The sequence below is a fragment of the Sarcophilus harrisii genome, chromosome 2 (genome assembly GCF_902635505.1).
Source record: "Sarcophilus harrisii chromosome 2, mSarHar1.11, whole genome shotgun sequence".
NCBI classification, from domain to species: domain Eukaryota; kingdom Metazoa; phylum Chordata; class Mammalia; order Dasyuromorphia; family Dasyuridae; genus Sarcophilus; species Sarcophilus harrisii.
In genome coordinates this window covers 466,145,224-466,165,762 of record NC_045427.1, presented here as the reverse complement: position 1 = coordinate 466,165,762, position 20,539 = coordinate 466,145,224, and the positions used below count along the sequence as shown (strand labels likewise).

Here is a 20,539-nt window from a genome sequence, read left to right as displayed (position 1 = left end):
TTCTCAGGCAAAAAAAGGATCACAGGTGAAAAAAGTTTAAGAAGTCCTGTTCTGGATTATTAGCTCTTCTCTGGAGAGAGAGTACTTCTGGGCAGTGATGGATAATTTAGAGACCCTTCTCCCTCTTTTTTCATCTTTTTCATTTTGGACCAAAATATAAATAGTATTTGGTATCAATAAACTTTTAATTCATGAATCTCTTATTTTTACATCTCTTATTTTCTAATCAGTCAGGTGTTTTTTCCAAGTAGAGAAAGTGTTGTTAACTGATTAGTTTCAGGTGAACCTTTATTATATCATAGGAATGAATGAATGAAGCAGGAATGAATAAATTGTGATATTCATCTCAGCATTACGATATTTCTATCTTTCTCTCCTCAGTTCTCTTTTAGACTTAACATGGGAGGGCACCAACATTCTTTAATTCTCTCGGATTCATGTCATTCATGTCCTAAAGTCATTGTCATTCATCCCTTATATCTAGGCAGGCATTCCTTATCTTCATAAAATCTCTTGTATTTACACTTTTGCCTTTATTCACATTTTTTATTCAGATTCTCATCCATTCACATAGACTCTTAAAATAGTTTCCTAATTGATCTTGTGGCTTCAGGTTTCTACCCTCTCATCTAAAGCTGCCAGAGTTAAATTTTTTCTAAAGCACAGGTTTGACCAAGTCAGTCCTCACCTCAAATCCAGTAGTTCTTTGTTGATTGTATTATTTCATTTTATTCATTAATTGTTCATGATTATAATTATTCATTACAATCAAATATTTCATTCACTTAAAATTTCAACATTTTATATTTTATAATTAATATATGTGTATATGTAGTTTATAATCTATATAGTTTATAAAAATATAATGTACATTGGGATTCATGCTGGTACTTTTTTTTATTAATGAAAAAAGTTTAGAGAACATTGGTTTAAAGCAGAGGTGTCAAATTCACTGCTAAGCTGGAGGCCTTAACTAGATATAAAATGTAATTAGGAAATGTTTAATAAATAAAAGAAGAACATAATATAACTAACATTAATTTGTGGTTTTCTAAGTCAATATGCTGGAGGCAGGAATCTGTGTTAGTTTGAATTTGATACCACTAATCTAGAATTTGGGGGTACATGGAGAAGACTTTGAATATCAAGGTAAAAATTGAACTTCATTGTTAGTAAATCTTCAAAATTTTGTGGTTTTTTGGTAGCCTTGTACTTTCATAGCAATATAGCACAAACACTATATGTAGTATGTTAAAATTTAAACTTTTAAAAACTTATCCTCAAGTTCCCTAGGCTGTACAACATACAAACGGTAGTTAGGATTAATAAACTTTTAATTCATATTATGACAATTTTCATAACCAAAGTCAGACATTTTTTCCAAGTAGATAAAATAATATAAATTAATTTTGCTGAATTTTTACTAGTAGAAAATATTAGCCAGGTTTTCTTGGGAAAATTAGTATTGTACTTGATTATTTTTAGTGTAGTTAGTTTGAGGAAATCAGATTAGTCTGGAATTTCTAGTTTTGATTCTCAAAACAACTTTTTGGTGAGTTGCAAGGTTTCATAATATTTACTTAATACATCTTTCTTATGATAAATTCACTAAAGTACTTGTATGAATATAGTAGAACAAAAATAAAGAACAGAATAGGAAGAACTTGAATAATTTTTATTTTAATCTTCAGAGATGATTATTTTTGGAAAATTAAACTTGTAACTTTGAATCTGTGATTTCATCTGTATGTTATAAATATGTGAAAATCAATATTTTGGGTAAACTGCCATTCTGTGTGTAACTTTGCATTTATTATATTTATATATTTTTAGCATAAATCCTTATAAACCTCATCTGATCATTTCTTCTGGAGATGGTCACATAAAGGAAAGTGAAGACACTAAAAGGTAAAGTTTTTACTAAAATGGTTGGTTTTGCTAAAGATTTTAGAAATTACTTTTGTGTTTTAATGTCTACTCTTTTTTGGTTATCATTATTGGTAGTACTAGTTGCTTATTTGGTAAATAGTTTGGGTTAAATTCAAATATCATTTGAATGATAATGGAAGCAAAAGGAGAAAGTTTCAAATGAGCTGGAAAATAGAGAATGATAGGAGAAGCTTGGGGAAGGTCTTGGAGGAAAAGTTTGAGAAATTCCCAAAGCAGTACAGCCAGATGAGAAATGAAATTTTCTGAATTCAGCTCCCTCCTTGAATGGGAGTTTGTGAGTTCATGACTCCATACTCCAATCAGAGAGGCTAATGGGATGTAACTGAATGATGATGATGATGTCCCAATAATAAGAGGGTGAGAGGAAATTATAGGAGAGGAGTGTGAGAGGATATGACAAGTGGAGAAGATTTTTTTTTAATAGAAGAGAAATTTGAGAAAATGTTTAGCTAGAAGGACAAATAGCCAGTAGGGAGGGAAATACTGAATTTCAAAAGAGAAAGAAGAACTGACAGATAAGGTAATCATGGCTCAGTAGAAAGGTCTTGGGGTTTAGCAACAGAGGCTGCATTGGACTGCAAACTCTGCCTATTGTGGTGTGACACCTTTCCCAGTCTGTGTAGTGGCTTTAGGTTTCCCTTTTCTAATACATAAAATAGGGATAAAATATATAGTTTTGTTAGTAGATAGAACATTAATTAGATTTGGGAGTCAGGAGGTCCTGCCTGAGACATTTTAGTTAAGTGACTGTGGGTAAATCACTCTCAGCTTCTTCCTCTGTAGAATGGAGGCAGGAGTAATAATAGTGCCTGTATCCCAGGATTCTTGTTAGGATCAAATAGAATAACATGTGAAAAGCTCTTTGCAAATTTGATCTTAAAGTGCGACATAATTTTAGCTATTATTAATTGTTATTATCATTGTCTATAGAATAAATACTCAAATTCAGGATGCATCTTAGTTAGAGATTAAAGAAGAATAGAAAAATATACTTGAGATAAATTCAGTTCTCTTGTCCCTATGGAATCTAGAACTACATAATCAAAAGCATAAGGATAAATAAGAAATGTGCCTAAAGTGAAGATTATTGTGAGAATCCAAGAAAGTTATCCAAAAGTAAATTTGAACTGTTTTTATAGAACAAAATTTATAATGTGGGAGAGGGATGGGATCAAGAGTATGGATGGAGGGAGAAGCTTTGCAAAAGAAAACTACTTTCTCAGAGAAAGAATGATTGAAGATACAGAGAAATTTTGAAGTAAATAGAGAAAGTGAAGCAGTCTAAATGATTCTTGTTCTCAGTAAATATGGAAGTGAAATCATCTGTTGAGTGTAAGAGAAAGAGGAACAAACAGTGCTCAAAATAAGATTTGTGAACTATTAACAAGCATATGAGAGTCATTAAGGGAAATGCAAATCACAGCAGCTCTGAGATTTACTTAGGAAAGTGACTGACAGCAGAAAATGAAAATAAATGAATTAAGTGCTTACTATATGCCAGGCCTATGGTAAGTGCTGGGAATGCAAATGCAAAAGTAAGACAGTCTTTTAGGAAAGTGGTAGGTAGGGGAGGAAGTTTTATCCTTTGGGGTCAGTGGGTTATTCATTTGAACCTCAGGGAAGTTGATTGACATATCCTTTCTAAAAGTAATGATAATATTGATTGTGGTAGTTTACATTTCCCGATATACAAAATAATCTTGTATAAGTGGTTTTCAGCCTGGCGCTTACATTGTCATCTTTCTGAGGGAAACAGGATGATAGAATTACATCTTTAGTGACATGTCAATAGTAGTGATCAAGGAAATGATGCCCTGTGGCATGAGCTTATCTGTCTGTGAGTCTACACCTTGTTACTATGTTCAGAACAGAAGGTAGAATAGAAATAAAATAATTACACAATGGTAAGAAAAGATGGCTCACCTTGTCTGGGAAGTAAAGTATAATGCACTGTGGGATAGGCTGGATATGGACAAAAACTGGATGTATTAACTATCTCAGGTAATAGAGATGAAATTTCTGAAAATCCATTTAAAATAAGGAGAAGTAGAGCAGCAGAAGGGAAGTTTTTTAGATGGGCTGAATGAGAATAGTCAAATATTAGAAAGATATGGAAAGAGAAGCATTATAATTTCACTTTTGGCCAAACTTTGAATTGATCCAACTATTCTAAAAAGTCATTTGGAATTACATGCATACATACAGGCACGTGCACATATATGCACGCACACACGATTCACTTAAGTCCAACTCTTCATGACTCCATTTGAGTTTTCTTGGAAAAAAGAGTGGCTTACCATTTCTTTTTCCAGCTCATTTAATAGATAAGGAACTGAGGCAAACAGGGTAGCTTGCCCATATCACACAGCTAGGAAGTGTCTGAGGACGGATTTGATCTGAGAGATGAATCTTCCTGACTCCTGATCTGGTACTCTCTCTCCACTGTGCGACCTAGCTGCCTCTGCTCATTCTCACTTACTTTTTCTGTCTCCCTCTCCTCCATGTGTGTATAAACACACACACACACACACACACACACACACACACACACACACTTACCCATACATATCCAGATTCATGAGACTAAACTAAAATGCCCATAGCCTCAAAGATAGGAAGAAAGGTCTTAGCCATATAGGCCAGAACAATCATATTACTATCCTTTTTTTAATGGCAAAAATGGGAAACAAACAAGATTGAGCAATGGTTAAGCAAATTGTGGTATGTGAATGTAATAGACACTGCACCATAAAACATGATGAATATAGAGTTTAAAGATGCATGGGAAGACACTAATTGATACAAAGTGAAGAACTAAGACAACATTGTATTATACTGTGACTGTAACAGTGAAAATGAAAAGACCAAATAAAAATGGAAACTAAATGCTATGTAATTATCATGAACCAAGTTTGGTCCTAAATGAAAAATAAGAAAGTCCCTTCCTTTGCAGAGATTGAGGACTGTGAATATGGAATTTTGCATGTTCTGTCTGACTTGGTTAATAATTTGTTTAGTTTTGCTAAACTGCTTTTTCTTTTATTATTTGTTACTAAGCATGGTTCTTTGGGTGGGAAGGGGGAGAAAGATATTTGTATAGAAATGCAAAATAAAAATAAAGAATACCAGTTAATTTAAAAAATTAATAAAGAGGAGAGCTGGAAAAAGTAAAGACATTTCCCACTAGTCACTTTGGGATTCTCTGCAGTAAAATAAAGGAACGCAACAATGAAAGACATAAAAATTTCAATCAGTGCAGTAATCTGATGTCATTTCAGAGGCCTTGTGGTGAAGCCTCAGACTCTTGATGCTGGTAGAGGATTACAGGTGTTTCTCTTTACTGAATTTAATACAAAGAAAGTGGGAGAGGAAGATGAGTAATTGGGAAGTGACAGTGAAATTTAAAAAACAATAAAACACTGAAAGAATAGTCCTTTAGGGCTGTAGGATAAGTTAACAAGAGATGAATCAAAATATTACTAAGTAGTAATGAGGGCCCTCATTATTTCTCAATTAAGTGTACCAATATCTGGCAATTTTGTGAACTTTTTCCTTAGTCTATGTGTCATTTTTTAAAAACAAGTCTGAATAATGCTTTTTACATTCAGATTCATCAGATGTGCATATCTTGGCAAAAGCAAAAAATTTAAGTCCCCTCTCTTATATTTCTAAATTTATATGGACTTCAACAAAGCTATTTGTCTCACCTACATTAAAGATGAAATTTGTATCATTTTAAATTAATAATTCAATTTTGTATGCTTTTCCTGACTGTGTAAATGTAAAGTGTAAAATTTAGTAGTTTTTGTTGACAGAAGTTAGTTTCAAGTAACATTTCAATGAGTCATATCTAGAGTGTCTATTGAATAATACTGAAATGTATTTATAAACTTCTGTGGAGAGATCCTCCAGAATCAGTTAATAAATACCAGCTCAGTATCTAGTTTCTTGGACCTATCAGCTCATTCTGTTTACTTGGTTTTGGTGGGGTGTTTTCTTTAGTTTTACTAAAGTAAAAAGTTTTGCACCATCCAGTCTTGGGGAAAGAAGGCAAATTTGTTAGGGACCTTAAATGGAATCCTTTTTCCTTCACAGGGTTATATATAAGAAAGGAAGTAAAAACAATATTTTAGCTTACTACTTTTCAAGCTCCTTGAGGGCAAGGACTCTCCCATTTCATTCTTAAATCCTCACTGTGATTAAGTAGTACATTGCCTATGGCAATTATTCACGTGCTTATTGGATTTGTTGCATGTGAATACGTTGTGTTGGAAACAATAAGCCAGTATTCTGAAAGAATATATGATTGAACTATGCCATGATTTAATGGAAGTAGAAACTAGATGTGTGGGGTTCTTATTTTCTTTCTTGTTGATTCCTAACCTAAAGATCACAAGTTTAGAGCAGTGTTTCCCAATGCAAACTATATGGAAGATAAACAGTATTTATAATCCAGTTCTTTACTATGTTCTCTGGAACCACAGTTCCACAAAAAAAAAAAAAAAAAAAAAAAAAGGAAAACCAGAAAGGGACTTGTTTATTTTTGGAGAAAATAATTAATTGCTGCCTTCTTGGTGTCTACATCTGGTTGGATATTCCTTATGGACTAAACTTACTGGTCCACATTATAGTTATTGGTGAGCAAATGTTGTCATATTGTTTTGATTACAGCTTGTATTTCTTTTGTTTCTTATGTTAAGTCACAGGAAAGGGGACTCTGTGACCTGGATAATAAACAGATCCTTATGTATCTGAATACTCTTTTCACTTATACATTTAGAAATAAAATTGATTACTAAAGCCGTTGTTTTCAGAGTATTCTGTATTCATTCATTCAACAAATATTCATTAAATAGTTGTAATATACAGGACTCTGCTCATGGACCTAATTCTGGTTAAACTGAAATTTTAAATGTTCCATTTCTTTGCATGAAGATCTAATTAAAATCCTTCAGGTATAGTTTTGCTTTACATTTTCTAGGTTTTTACCTCATAACTTCAGAAAAATGATGTAAAAGTGACTTATGTGTCATTTAGAGGTATTTTTTGACTTTCTGTTTAAGGGCTTTGCATTATTGCAATATAGTAAAAAAAAAAATGACAGTGCTGAAGAGACATCAGACCAAAATTTGACTGTAATGATAGTAAAGAGATGTAAATTTGTCTTATTTTTCTATCTTTCTAGCATAAATCATGTACTGAGGCTTAAGTAGTTATTGAATGAAATAACAGATTGAATTTTTTAGAAGTCTTAAAGCAAAGGGTTTTTTTAAGTATTAAAATATCCTGGAAATTGCTGTCAAATGGAATGTGTGAATGTGTTTAGAGGAAAAATATATATGAATAAAATCATTTATTTTCATTTGTACAGTAACTTTGAAGAATTATTGGGGAAAGAGTATGATTATTCTAAAGGAAGTGAAGATAACTATGAGAGATACCAGTATTCCCATAAAGGTAATGACAGTCTTTGAAATTTCACTTATATTTTCTGGGGTTTGGAGAGATTGTATAGATTTTTATTTTGTTTTGTAAAACTCAGTAGTTGGCTTTTGGCAATCTTTTTTTATTTTTTAATGTGGTTCATTATTTTCCAGATGATGACCACAGTAAGGACCATCGAAAAGAGAAGCTTTATCAACAGTTTTACCAACAAATACAGAATGAATATGATAAAGAAAGACCTTCAGATTGCACTATTGTTTCTATCAACAAAGACCAAAGGTAGGTACATTTCCTTTTATTGCATCAGTTATAAACTTTGAAGCAGTATGGTGGGCTGGAAAGAATGTTGAATCTGAGATTCATTTTCCACTGTACTGCTTTCTGTCTTTGGGACCTTGACCATTGATATTTGAACTTTCTGAATCTCATCACAAAAGTGAGGTGATTGGCTAGATGGTACTGTAAGGAACAATACCAAATGTAATTAATTGAGCCTTCACTTATGACTAGTTTACATGATCTGGAAATGAATTCAGTGCTCCATCTCTTGGAGGTACAGTTGAATATTAAGGAAATAAGTTGGTGAAAATTAGAAATCTTCCAACAGTTCCAACATGGGTTGAAACTAGCCAAGGGTTCATGAGACAAGAAAAGGTTAAGAACCCCTGAGCTATAGAGAGGTTATACATAAGGTACCCTTTAAATCATAATAGGTTTATATAAATGACAAATGATACCCATCTCTCAAGCTTGCCTTTTTATGTAAGTAAATTTATTACTTTTTTTGTTTCTTCAATTTGACCCCTGTAAAGAATTCACTTTCCTAATAAGATGTGGGGGGCGGGCGGGCAGGAGATAGAGCTTTTTGAAAGCAAATTTGACTTTGAACTTAATTTGGTTCGATTATTTTGCACTAAAAGAACACTGAAAAGAGAATTGAAAGAGTATTGAGAGTAGGAGAGCACAATTTCCTGCACATTAGGAGATTATAGAATTTCATGTTCTATCTAGAAAACTGGTGACTTGGATCCATTCAATGATACATTCTTAATGTTGAACTCAGACCCAGAGATAATGAAGAATCAGTGTATTTGATTGTTTGTGTTCCCCTAGAATTCAGTGTCTCCACTCTAAATCTATTTGCACCACTAATAACCCAGACCAGATTCATTGTATTATTCTTAGAATAGATTAACTTCCTCAAAATTAATGTGTTTCAAAATTTGACTTAAAGCAACCTTCACAGCTTTTATAATTGAGACTCCAGCTGCTCCATCTGAGATAGCACTGGTATTTTTGCTTCTTTTATATCTAAAAAAACCAGATCTACTGGTATTTAATTCTAGTACTTTGTCAGGTATTGGAGAGGTATATTGGTGATTACTTTTCTTTTCCTTCTGTCTGGAGTGGCTTTTTAAAACAGCTCTTCAGATTTTATCTAAGCTTTGCCTGGTGTTTCGCAATGCTGGCATTTTGCCATGGATTAAGATACTGTGGATGAGCTCTTCAGAGTCAGCTTAGGAAGTCCTCTGCCATTCTGCAGTTGTGCTCCTGACTGGGAAATGATGCAATGTAAAATATTTTTCATTTGTGACAAAAACATTTGAACTTATATAGAATAAATTGATCATTAAATACACTCCAATTTTCCTAGTAAATGAGCACAAAATGAATTGTTTTCAAAGTAATTTTGTATAATTGGTAGGGACTATACACATGAATTTTTCTTCTGTCAAGTAGATTTTTATGAATTGTCCACCCTTTGAAAATTATTTTTATTTAAGTTTCCTTTAAATTTTTTTTTATTTTTCAGTTATCAAGCATTTCTTTTTTCTTTTACTTTTTTCTTCCTACAACCTCCCTCATTCCTATATAAAAAAGTAAAGAAAAAACAAGTCTTCTAAGAAATATGTATAGTCAGGCAAAACAAATTCCCCTATTGGTCATGTCTAAAAATATGTTTCATTTTGCATATTTATCCATTGCCTTTCATAAGGAAACTAATCTACATTTTTATTTTCCAAAATTGCGTGGTTTCTTCATTAAGAAATCAGCTTTTGTATCTCTCTTGTGTTCAGAGTCAGAATATTAGATTCACCTATGCCCAAAGGGCAATGAAACTCTGTATATCCTTTGATCTAGCAATATCACTAGGTCTGTATCCCAAAGAGATCACACAAAAGGGAGAAGGATCTAGATATACAAAAATATTTATAGCAACTCTTTTTGTGATAGCTAAAGAATTCAAAATTGCAGGAAGTGAATGTCTATTAATTGGGCAGTGACTATGTAGTGTATGAATATAATGGAATACTGTTGTCCTATAAGAAATGATGAGTATGATTTCAGAACAACCTAGAGAGACTTACATGAACTGATGCTGAGTGAAGTGAGTAGAATCAGAAGAGCATTGTACATAGTAACAGCAAGATTGTGATGGTCAACTACTTAACTCTTATCAAAAATGAATCAATTCAAGACAATTCCAAAAAATTCATAATGGAAATTGCTATCCACATCCAGAAAAAGAACTGTGGAGTTTGAATACAGATCATAGGATGCTATTTTCACTTTTTTGGGGTGAGGTGGTGGTTTTTCCCTTTTGTTTTGTTTTCTCTTTCATAACATGATATTTCTAGAAATGTGGTAATATGTGTGACATGATTGCACATTTATACTTGCTGTCTTGGGGAGGGGAGAAACGAAAGAGGGAGGGAGAAAAATTTGGAATTCAGGATCTTTACTATCTTATAAATTGGAAAAAAAAATACAATTTACAAAAAACCTCAAGAATATTAGGTTCAGAACTATGCTGTTAATTTTTCAGAAGTGAATTATCTACAGGGTACTAACTGCAGCAAGTATTGGAATATCTTAGAAATTAATCAGATAATTTTTTAAAAATTTTTTTCAGTTTTTCATTTGTTTGGTAACTTTTTATTTTTTCTCAAATATTTATAGTTATCTTAAAATTTCCCTTTTGAAAGGGAATGATAATGCACAATTATGTTTACATGACTATGCTTGACCCACATGACCAAGGGTCAATAATAATAGTAATATTATTGTTACTTGCTATTTTGTAGATATAGAGTTCTTTAAATATATTATCTCACTTGAGTATTAATAGGGGGGCAGAAAAACCCACGACTTTAGCAGGTACACTTTTCCCTTAAAATGTTAACTTAAAACTTGCAAATATTGGAGGATTCCAATACAAATCTCCCCTTCTAATGTTTGGTGTCTATAGGAAGGAAAAGGAATACCATCTAAATCTACCATCTAAAATAATCTAAAATTTAATGGCATGGGTTACTACTTTTGAGAAATCTCTTTTTATTTCATATTCCTATAACTGAGAACAACTAAAAGGCAAACACATCAACCACACAATGATTCTTTCTTGTGTTTGTTTTAAAGTAATTTTCCTTTTTTTAATTTTTCTTTAAGGGACTATGCAGTAAGCATAGGTCATCGTTTGCAGGACCATGGTCTTGTGGTTGAAATGATTTATCTGACATCAGAGGCAAGTCTCACCTGTGCACTCCAGGAAGTGAAAAATGATGGTTCTCCTTTTTGTATTCTTGTCGAACAGTCCAATGTAGCACTCTCCTCTTGCACTGTGATTTCACTTCACAAGTCTATCACAAGTAAGTATAGCTACTTTTAGAAATGTTGTTTAAAAGTGTCTCCATTTAAAAATACAATTCCATATCATTTTCTTGTACCCTAAGTCATTTTATGGAATCCTTTTAAACTTTCCATTAATCACTTCCATAAAGAAGCCAGATAACATATTATGAACCAATATCAAAGCTTTTTATGTGGCTCTCAATGAATTTAAGTTCTGTAATCCACCTTTCTTCTTCATAAATTGTTCCAATTATTTTGTCCATAATGAGTTGTCTTAAATATTCCTTTCAGCTAAATTTTAGATCTTAGCATTCTGATCCAAATTCTAACCTAAAGTTAACCAGCTTATTAGAACAGTCACATTTGCTAATACTTTCACTTAGTCGTTATTTGCTTTTATCTCTGGCCAACTTACAAACCTTGCCCTCTCCACAATGCTGTTAACCAACTTAAATCTCAGTTCTTTCTGTCCATTGTTTTGTCAGTCTTTGCCCCTTCTCCATAACCCTTGAGTTAATCTAATTATCTCTAGTTGTAATGATTCATAAATAAAGTGGACTTTCTCCCTTTTACATACATATGAGTAGATATATAAATATGTGCACATATTTGTAAGTTGATATTGTCCTCCAGAAAAGCTTTTATTCTTGAGATACATATTTTGCTCTTTCTTAAATTACTTTTTTTTTTTTTTTTCTGAAAACGATGATTCACTTCTCTATGAATCTCATTTCTCATTTCTTCTTGTTTCAGTTAGCTGGAGTGAAAATGTTGTGAATGTAAAATAAAGATTTACATCTGAACAGAAAATTAAGGTGTTAAGACATGACATTTACCACACAATAAAGAAATGATATACTATTTAATTTTGACAGTATACCTATGATTGAAGTCCACATGACATTATAAACAGTTATTTCTACTATACACAAAATATAATATATTGCTTCAAATACGGGCTTTGTGTCTCTAAGTTTTTTTTTTTGTTGTTGTTGTTGTTTGTTTGTTTGTTTGTTTTTAAGACAAGAACAAGTAGGTTTGCACTGGAAAATAATTTCCCTAAAATTCAACACTATCATTTGTGAATACCAGTATAATAACTCTGAAGTAGAAATTGTGGACTATAGTCTTGGTGGGTAGTGAGAGAGGATGAGATTGAAGAAAAAGAACAAGCAAGGGAACTTGTAGAACGTTCACTGTACAATCCTGCTACCCCAAACATAAAGTAGGAGGAAAATGATTTTTTTGGTCAACTAATTCCTGTCTCTTCCTGACCTTTTCTGTTCTGAGGCCTCAAATTGAACAAAGCACTTTATTCACAATAGAGAGGGAGATAGTAAAGGCATTATTGTGTCATTTTATAGATGTGGAAATGAAGGCAGATAGTAGGCACTTAATAAATGTTGGTTGAATTGGGTTGACTTGTTAGGCTCAGAGAAGGGAACTAACCCGTTCCTGATCATATGACTTTGAGGTGTCAAAGCCTGGATTTGAATCTAGGCCTTATGCCTCTAACTCTAGGGCTCTCTAATATTTCATAAATATAATGTGATCAAAGTGTACAAAGATCAAGCTGGGTTTCTTTTTTTTTCCTCTAGTTCATCGCCATATGCCCCTGGAGGATGCATTAGCTCTAGTAGCTAAGGAATTTAGGACTATTTTGGCTGAGCGGGAACAGCAAGAAGGTGCTGGGATTTCACAAAAAGCAGCTGACCTGGTAGATGACTACTTAGAACGGGATCTCTGTGAAAGCTACTCTGTGCCTCTGGGCATCAAACACCTTCTCTTCCTTTTAAGTGAGGGAAAACATTTATATCAGGAGGAATTGAACACCATCAGTAATTACCTGAAGACTAGAAAAGAGGAATTAGAAGGTATTCATGTATTTCCGTCCCCAAAATAAAACAGTTTTCATCTTTTTAGATAAAACTCTGTTTTGAACAGTATCATATAAAAAACCTTCATATAATCAGGTAGTTAAGAAAGAAGATATCTTTATGATTTAATAGCCCTTTTGGTTCAGACTATTAGACTTAACACAAAGATTAAATTGAATAAGTATGTAGGGTAGAAATGGCTTTTGTATAATTATGTCTATAGTATCACTTTAAGCTTAAAATTTTATTTATAAAGATGAATGGACTCCTTATAAAAATAGCTCATTTATATATGCTCTTTTTTTTTTTCCCTGTTGGAATTGGGGTTAAGTGACTGCCCAGAGTCACACAGCTAGGAAGTGTTAATTGTCTGAGACCAGATTTGAATTCAGAGCTGGTGCTCTATCCACTGCGCCACCTAGCTGCCCCATCTGCTCTGTTTTAAGAAAGTTCTTTGTTCACCACAACCTTGTGAGAGGTAGATATGAGAATAATTATTTGGCTGGTGAGCAAACTGAAACTTAAAAGTCTTAAGTACCTTGCCTACTATGGTCAAAGAAAAGATTGCTAATGTTCATTTTAAGTTCTTAATTGAGCTCATATAATGAAACAGATCTTGAGCAGATTGTTCTACTGTGATCTGTTTTTCTGTTATTGGATAAGTTCGTCAAAAGTTGCTGGTAAGCAACTCTTAATCTTGATTCAGAATAGATTGAGTTTGACAGTACATTTTGAAGAGAATTATAATAATCACAATTCCTAAAAAAGAACACTTTAAGATACCTAATGATAGCCATAAACTGCAGATGGATGTTTAAAATAGTATTTTTAAATTTGATGTAACATCTCTAGAGCCCTAGAAGTTCCATCATATTATTTTCTCTTCAGTTGCTTTGGCCTGTATTCTAGATTCCTGTTGACCTTGATTTCTTTTCTCAGGTTTTGTTGAAACACCAGATACTTCAACTGCAGTTGTGAATGCTTTGATTGAAGCTAATCTGATGCCAAGATCTCATACTATGGGCAAACCACCTCCTCTTCTTCCAACCCCTGGAAGGAACTCCTTCCAGGGCCAGCCTCTCCTTCCTCCAGTTAAGCCTCCTTTATTAGGTGATAGGCCTGGAGGACTCCTTCCAACACCAGGTTAGTGCTGTCCTTTCCCCAATAGTATTGCCATATGATCATTCTCCCTTTGTTCTTTAGTTTTACTAAATATGCAATTTTTGAATTTTGCTCTATGAAAAATAAAAATAAACTTGTCTAACTTGGCAATTTCTATTTAACGAAAAAATTAGCCTAAATGAGTTAAAGAGAAAAAGTGAAACTCTTGAGCCATCTTAGCTGTCCTGTGAGTTCTCTCTTGAGGAAATGAAACAGTTATGACATTTGTTTTATTCTCCATAATATTGTAAACAAATGTGAAATTGCCTGGAATCTTGGCCTTTAGATGGAGAATATTCTTACTTTTAATTAGGTTTTTCTGTTTGCCCAAAGTTTTTTGAATGAAGCTTATCATATAAACTCTGGCCCTTTTATGTCATATTTGAGTTACCCAAGTTTTCCTCCAGGGTTAAGACTGAAGTTGATGAAGCTTGATAGGGACAGTGACACAATACTCTCAGAATTACTTGACTTTTCTAGTATTCTTTTTTGTTTGTTTTTTTCTGAGCCAATTGGGATTAGGTGACTTGCCCAAGGTCACACAGCTAGGATGTGTTAATTGTCTGAAGCCAGATTTGAACTCGGGTACTCCTGACTTCAGGGCTAGTGTTCTATCCACTGCACCGCCTAGCAGCTCCTTTAGTAAATTTGAAGAACAGTTTTTAATGCTAAGCTGAGATGAATTGTGTGCTCATTTCATTCTCTTATGTGAATTTATGAAATGGAGTTAATATTTCAAGATGTTTGAGACTTAAAAAATAATTTAAAAACTAAAGAAAAGGCCAATGGTAGAATTTAAGTAGTCTGTAATTAATGAGATTAAAGAAACATGATACATATAAAAAAATAATTTATTACTTTGTATTTCATTGCCATCACTTACAAATTCATTTCTCTTTATGTGTTAAACTATTTTCCTTTAAGTTCATAGTAGTAATTTTCAATCTTTTGCTTCAACTGTAACATTATTCAAGAAAGGGAGCTAAAAGAAGTTATTTCAGAATAAGTGCTCTGTACCATAGATTATCTATTTAGGTCTGTCATCACATTAAATCTTAAGCAAACAATCTTAATTTTATTGAAACTTTGCCTGTGAGTTCTACATTTATACCTAATTCAGCATTCCAAAGAAATCCAAATAGAATAATGCATGCCAGTTTACTCTTGAGTTGTATACTCTTAATGACATGTTCACCTGCATTAATCACATTAGTCTTTATTTAGGGTGTAAGAGTCTGTGTTATAAGTTTCTTTATTGCACACTTAAGTACTATTTAGAATATCTTTGAATGTAAAATATAGTTATTAAGTTTTGGTTTTCAGTTGCCCTTTAAATAGAGAAATAGAATTGTGACTCAGGGTCAGTAGATGACATCATCAAACATGGTGACTTAGAAGGAGATAAATAAATTGTTAAGACAGGGTAATGATGTTAAACTCATAGTGTCACCAGACCATACATAAGTATTTATACAGGTGCATGTTAATCAATTTATTTTTGTTGTTGTTTTTTGATTTCATATTAATGTAGGACATTCTGGGCCCAAGGGTAAACCTCCTCCCCTCCTAGCAGTACCCTCTAAAAGACCTGGTCTCCTGGGATATGCACCACACCAGCCTGCAAAGCGTCCAATGATGTGGGAGAAACCAGCCCTTTTGCCAACACCAGTAGGTGAGTTATGTTGCAAATACTATGATTTTATAGATGGCACAAAAATTATTGGTACCAAAATGCTTTAGTAACCATTTTCCAATAAGCATATTCCACAGGTCTTTCTGTGTCACAGTTTTATAACACAAGCCTTTCTCCTACCATTTCAAGATTAGTATAAAGTCTCTTTTTGAACCCAAAAAGTTCCATTTCCTTTTAATACATAAGTAATTGTGATTTCAGGATAAAAATAGCAGCATAAAACAGAACATATGATAATTATGCTCATTATCTCTCTGTGTGACCAAAATAATCTAGGATCATAGATTTAGAGCAATTGGAGAGGACCCTTAGGAAAACATTGAGTCCAGTCCCCTTGTTTTGCAGCTGAGTGAGTTGAGTTGGAGACAGGGTTTTATGTGACTTGCCCAGGGTCACACAGATACTAAGTGTATAAGGTAGGATTGGTTATTACACTTTTTGTGATATTTGTGTCTAGGGTTTTATTTGCTGTGCCACCTAACTGCCATAGACAAAATTGTCATTTCACTGACTTGCACAATATAGGAAAAAATGCAGGAAAAAACTGGACTTTTCCTGTTAAATCATTGAGGGAAAAGATAGGTGAGAGTTATAGTAAATCCAAGGAAATGGCCATAGAGGCAATCATCTATCAGTTTTTGAGGACTACAGACTACGGCATAGTGTCTTCATGGAAGGGATGATAATATTCTGAGAATTGCTGGCATTGTTAGGCTTCTGCCTAAAAGAGTAATTGAAATAGTAGGTTTTTGTAATGTTGTTTATAGTCAGGTCATTATGTGTTTTTACCATATTCCTCAATGAAGTTAAATAATAATAATAGAATATTTTTTAAAAAAATCTTTTCCTCTGTAAATAAAAGGCTATTAAATTAAAAAAAAATCTTTTCCTTTCATTCAAAAACTGCTGAAAGAATTTTCACTCTGTCCTCCTATATCATAACTCTTACAATATCTACATTAGAATAGCTAGCCTGCATGCAAACTCTGACCCGTAGGGATGTGAAAAGAATTCAAGGCAATAAAAGGACTGTAGAAATTCAGAAGAAAGTTTTTAAGAGTAGTTTGTAGGAGAAGGTTGATCTCGAATTAAAGGATTTGGATTGGAAAAGAGGATATGTAAGGATATCGATACAGATTTTTGAGTGGCTTGTTGATGGTACCGTTAGTTGGATCTAGAACTTGAGTATCCTGATTCTGTGAATACTTTTGTTCTCATGAAGCCATAGTGTTCCTCATTTTATGAGATTGCTTTAGACCCTTTAATGAAAAGTAAGTACATGTCTATTGTCATTCAGGCAGAAGAGCTTAAATAACACTTCAAACACTGCAGAATGGTTGCTGCTTTTTAAAAATCACAAATACACCTGAATTATCTGTTTTTTAAAACATTGCTGAAATCTTTTATGTTTACATTACCTTAATTTTTTAATATATCTCCCCCCTTATCAGTTGTAGTAAAGAATTTTTTAAAGAAGAAAAATCATTCCATCAAAATCAACCCCAAGTATCTACCATATCTAAGCATATATGTGTGTGTGTATATATACATATATATATGTGTGTTATATATATATATATATATATATATGTATACATACACACACACACACAATATTATCATCTCCATAGCCCCTAACTTTGCAAAGAAGGGAGCAAAGTAAATTTTTTCAATTTTTCTCCAGAGCCAGGCTTTATCATTGTACCTAATTGCATAGTGAATCTATTACAACCTGCAAATGTTGTATGTCAATATGTGTAATGTCATCAGTGGTGTGGGCTGGTGGGTATTGGAAGCTTACAAAATGGTGGGGTCAGGTCTGGAAGTTAGAGAGGTTCAGACTGCATTAATTTTGTCTTTTTGCCTCCCAGCAGTTCAAACAGTGCAACCTCAACGAGCAGCTAAACCCAAACCTTTCTGAACTAAGGAAACAGGGCCGGGAGGAAAATGGCAAGGCATTCCAAGCAGATGGTGTCCTCTCTTCTTCATCACTAATGTCTGTGTACCAGGCAAGAAACTTTATTGTAGCATACTTTCTGTTATAATCTACATTCCTACGGGGAATTTTTTTAATTTGCGGAGACTGTCACAAGCTAGATGTTTGTGAAAAGTCAGTGTTGTAGATATTTTGGACCTTTAAGTTGTTCTATTACATATATTACACAATAAATTACTTGTTTTACACAACCCCCCTTGCTCATTTTTAAACAGTGGTTAGATTTCATCTATTTGGGGAATGTATGGGGAAGGAAGAATTTTTTTGTTCAGTAGCGATTGAACAAGGTAGTCAACCTTTTTTTTTTTTTTTTTTTTTTTTTTTTTGATTTACATGGGAGGGGTTGTATAAGGGTGGGGGTAGGGTCATAATGGGAATTTTTGTATTGGAATGAAAAGTCTAAGGGGGAAAATCAGCTCAGGGTAGCTGTCTTTTCTAAACTTAAATAAAAAGGAGTTGTTTTTCTTCTGTCTGGGAACTCTCTCTTTGAATAAACTGTAATACTAGTGTTTACTTGTCTATACCAGATGTCTATTCTTGTGTTGCAAGCACTTTTTACGTTAAGTTTTTTGTCTTTTCCTTCATTAAAATATGAAATCGTATGTCTGGACTGAAAACTCTTAGAATTGAATACAGATTCTATTGATGTGACTTAGTCTTTTGTCGTCTTATGAAGTATAGCTGATATTCTTGTATGGGACACCTCCCATAATAATATTCATGAGATATAAAGTGGTTAGCTATTAAAGAACTCGGTCATGTGGAAAAATCTCAAGTTTCTTGCTACTCCACCTAATGTCAGTTGCTTATTTGCAGAAATTGTTAGTAACCAAAACATTTTTCCCAGGTTCTTTTCATAGTGACAGTCATCTTCCAGAGGAGCTATTTCTTCAAAGTAATTTAGCCCTTCCACATAAATATAGTCACCTTTCATACTGACTTTTTTTCCATGTTAAGTTGCTGACTGAATCATTAGCATCTTCTGGGAGAAAGAACTTTCTCCCCCCCCCCCCCCCCCCCCCCCATATTCAGTTAAATAATTTAATAAAATAACATTGCAGTTGTAACTTCTTTTCAGATTTTGAAAATAGAATGTATATTTGTTAAAAGTACATTTTTTGATCTGAGTTTTCATATCTAATTATAGTATTATAAGTTTTTTAACCAATTCTAAATACTCACTTATTTAGTTCCAGCCAGTAAAAATGAAGAACAATTTCCATATTTCAGACACAATTGAGAATGAAACTTTAAAAATCATAATAACATTGAAAACATTTACTGTGGCCAAAGGATCATTTCTACAAAGTCTTAAATGTGAACAGACAGAATTATTATTGGTTAATGAGTGAGGAAATAGTATATAGATTTTCTTCCCCATTAGTTTTAATAGGTAATTCTAAGTATTTAAAAATAGACTCCTATTTATCCAGCAAAATTAGCAGGTCTTATTAATCAAAAGTATCTTATACACCATACATAGATTGACAGTTTTAATAGAATTTCAACAATAGAATAAAATATTCTTAGCATTAAAGGAATATTGAATATCACTTAATTTTAGATGACTCAAGAGGTACATTTATCATGGAAGTTCATTTTGCTCTATAAAATATCCCTTCTGAATTCCTGAATTGCAAATCTAATGAATACTGTTGATGAGATTTAATTTCTTTCTAGAATTGATAGCATTTCTTCCACCGAGGAGATTTGGATAGGAAGGAATTTTTTTTTTCTTTTAGTTTATCTTTTCTTTCTCTTTGGTAATCTTTACTTTCTTTGTGATTCTTCCCAGTATTCCTACAAACAGCTTTGTTTTCATTACTATCTGTTATAGGATTTTTTTGAGGTCATCGCTACTAGAATTCCTCTGTTTTTTTCCACAGAGTTAAATGTATTTGCATAACAGACCCAAGATTATATTAATTCGGTCTTATTAAGAACCTTTTGTTCACTATCTTGTGAGATAGGAAAGAGATCAAGTTTAAGGGGGTAGGGCATCTTTTGATTAAGGATGAGTTTCTTAACTTGGAATCCATGTATTCCTGCTGAATAGATTTCAAAGGGTCTATGAACTTGACTGGGAAAGAAATTACTTATTTATTTTCATCAACTTCTAACTGAGAAGTAGCATTTCCTCTAGTTATATATGTAACTAATAAACCTTAGTAGAATTAGCGACTGGTAACTCTCACCAATAAAAGTCACAGATTTTTTTCATATTACATTTGTTGCAGATTATCTTGAAATATCTCATAATTTATGCTAATCATTTCAAAATTCTGTTGTCATTAGACCTGACATTAGATTGCATTTGATTTCAATTTCTTATTTATAGACACTTATGCAGCATAGCTGCCTAATGGCTGGGCAGTTCTGTACTTAGTAGCCACCTAATGGTGAAGTGTTTACACATTGCTAACCCAGGCATCATGCTGCTTTCCATCGTTTCTGTTGTATAGTTACTGTTCATTGAAGTGGAAGATGAGTTGTTTTCTTATATAATAAATTTGGTTCAGATGTGAATTCATAACTCTCCATAAGATAGCATAGCCTTTTGTAATACCAGGAGTTAACATCAGTGTTGAGTATAGACCAGCTAAGTTCTAACACATCTGAAAATTGAGAGAACTGTTGAAATCTGTTATTTAAAGTATTAAAGATTGTGCACAATGTTGTAAGTTCTTTGAGTAGAGAGCTTCTTTCTTTTATTTGCTTTTTTTCCCCTAGAGTTAAGGAGTAAGATCATGCACAATGCAGTAGACTGTACAAGTGTTCTTGGGG

General features: G+C 33.0%; 1 protein-coding gene across 6 annotated transcripts in view; it reads left to right on the top strand.

The window, feature by feature from the left end:
* The window catches only part of LOC100928248 (nuclear receptor coactivator 5), a 31,662-nt gene extending 13,388 nt beyond the window's left edge, over positions 1-18,274 (top strand). For 3 of the 6 annotated variants that reach the window (XM_031954451.1, XM_031954449.1, XM_031954450.1), the window contains 8 exons: positions 1,834-1,908; positions 7,322-7,407; positions 7,548-7,674; positions 10,846-11,045; positions 12,627-12,902; positions 13,845-14,048; positions 15,598-15,738; positions 17,631-18,274. In XM_031954451.1, coding sequence (XP_031810311.1) covers positions 1,834-1,908; positions 7,322-7,407; positions 7,548-7,674; positions 10,846-11,045; positions 12,627-12,902; positions 13,845-14,048; positions 15,598-15,738; positions 17,631-17,680 — 1,159 coding nt within the window. In that variant the 3' untranslated portion in view covers positions 17,681-18,274. The remainder of the gene's footprint in view (positions 1-1,833; positions 1,909-7,321; positions 7,408-7,547; positions 7,675-10,845; positions 11,046-12,626; positions 12,903-13,844; positions 14,049-15,597; positions 15,739-17,630) is intronic. The other 3 variants (XM_031954455.1, XM_031954454.1, XM_031954452.1) reach the window with 2 other exon arrangements.
* Positions 18,275-20,539: the final 2,265 nt, after the last annotated feature.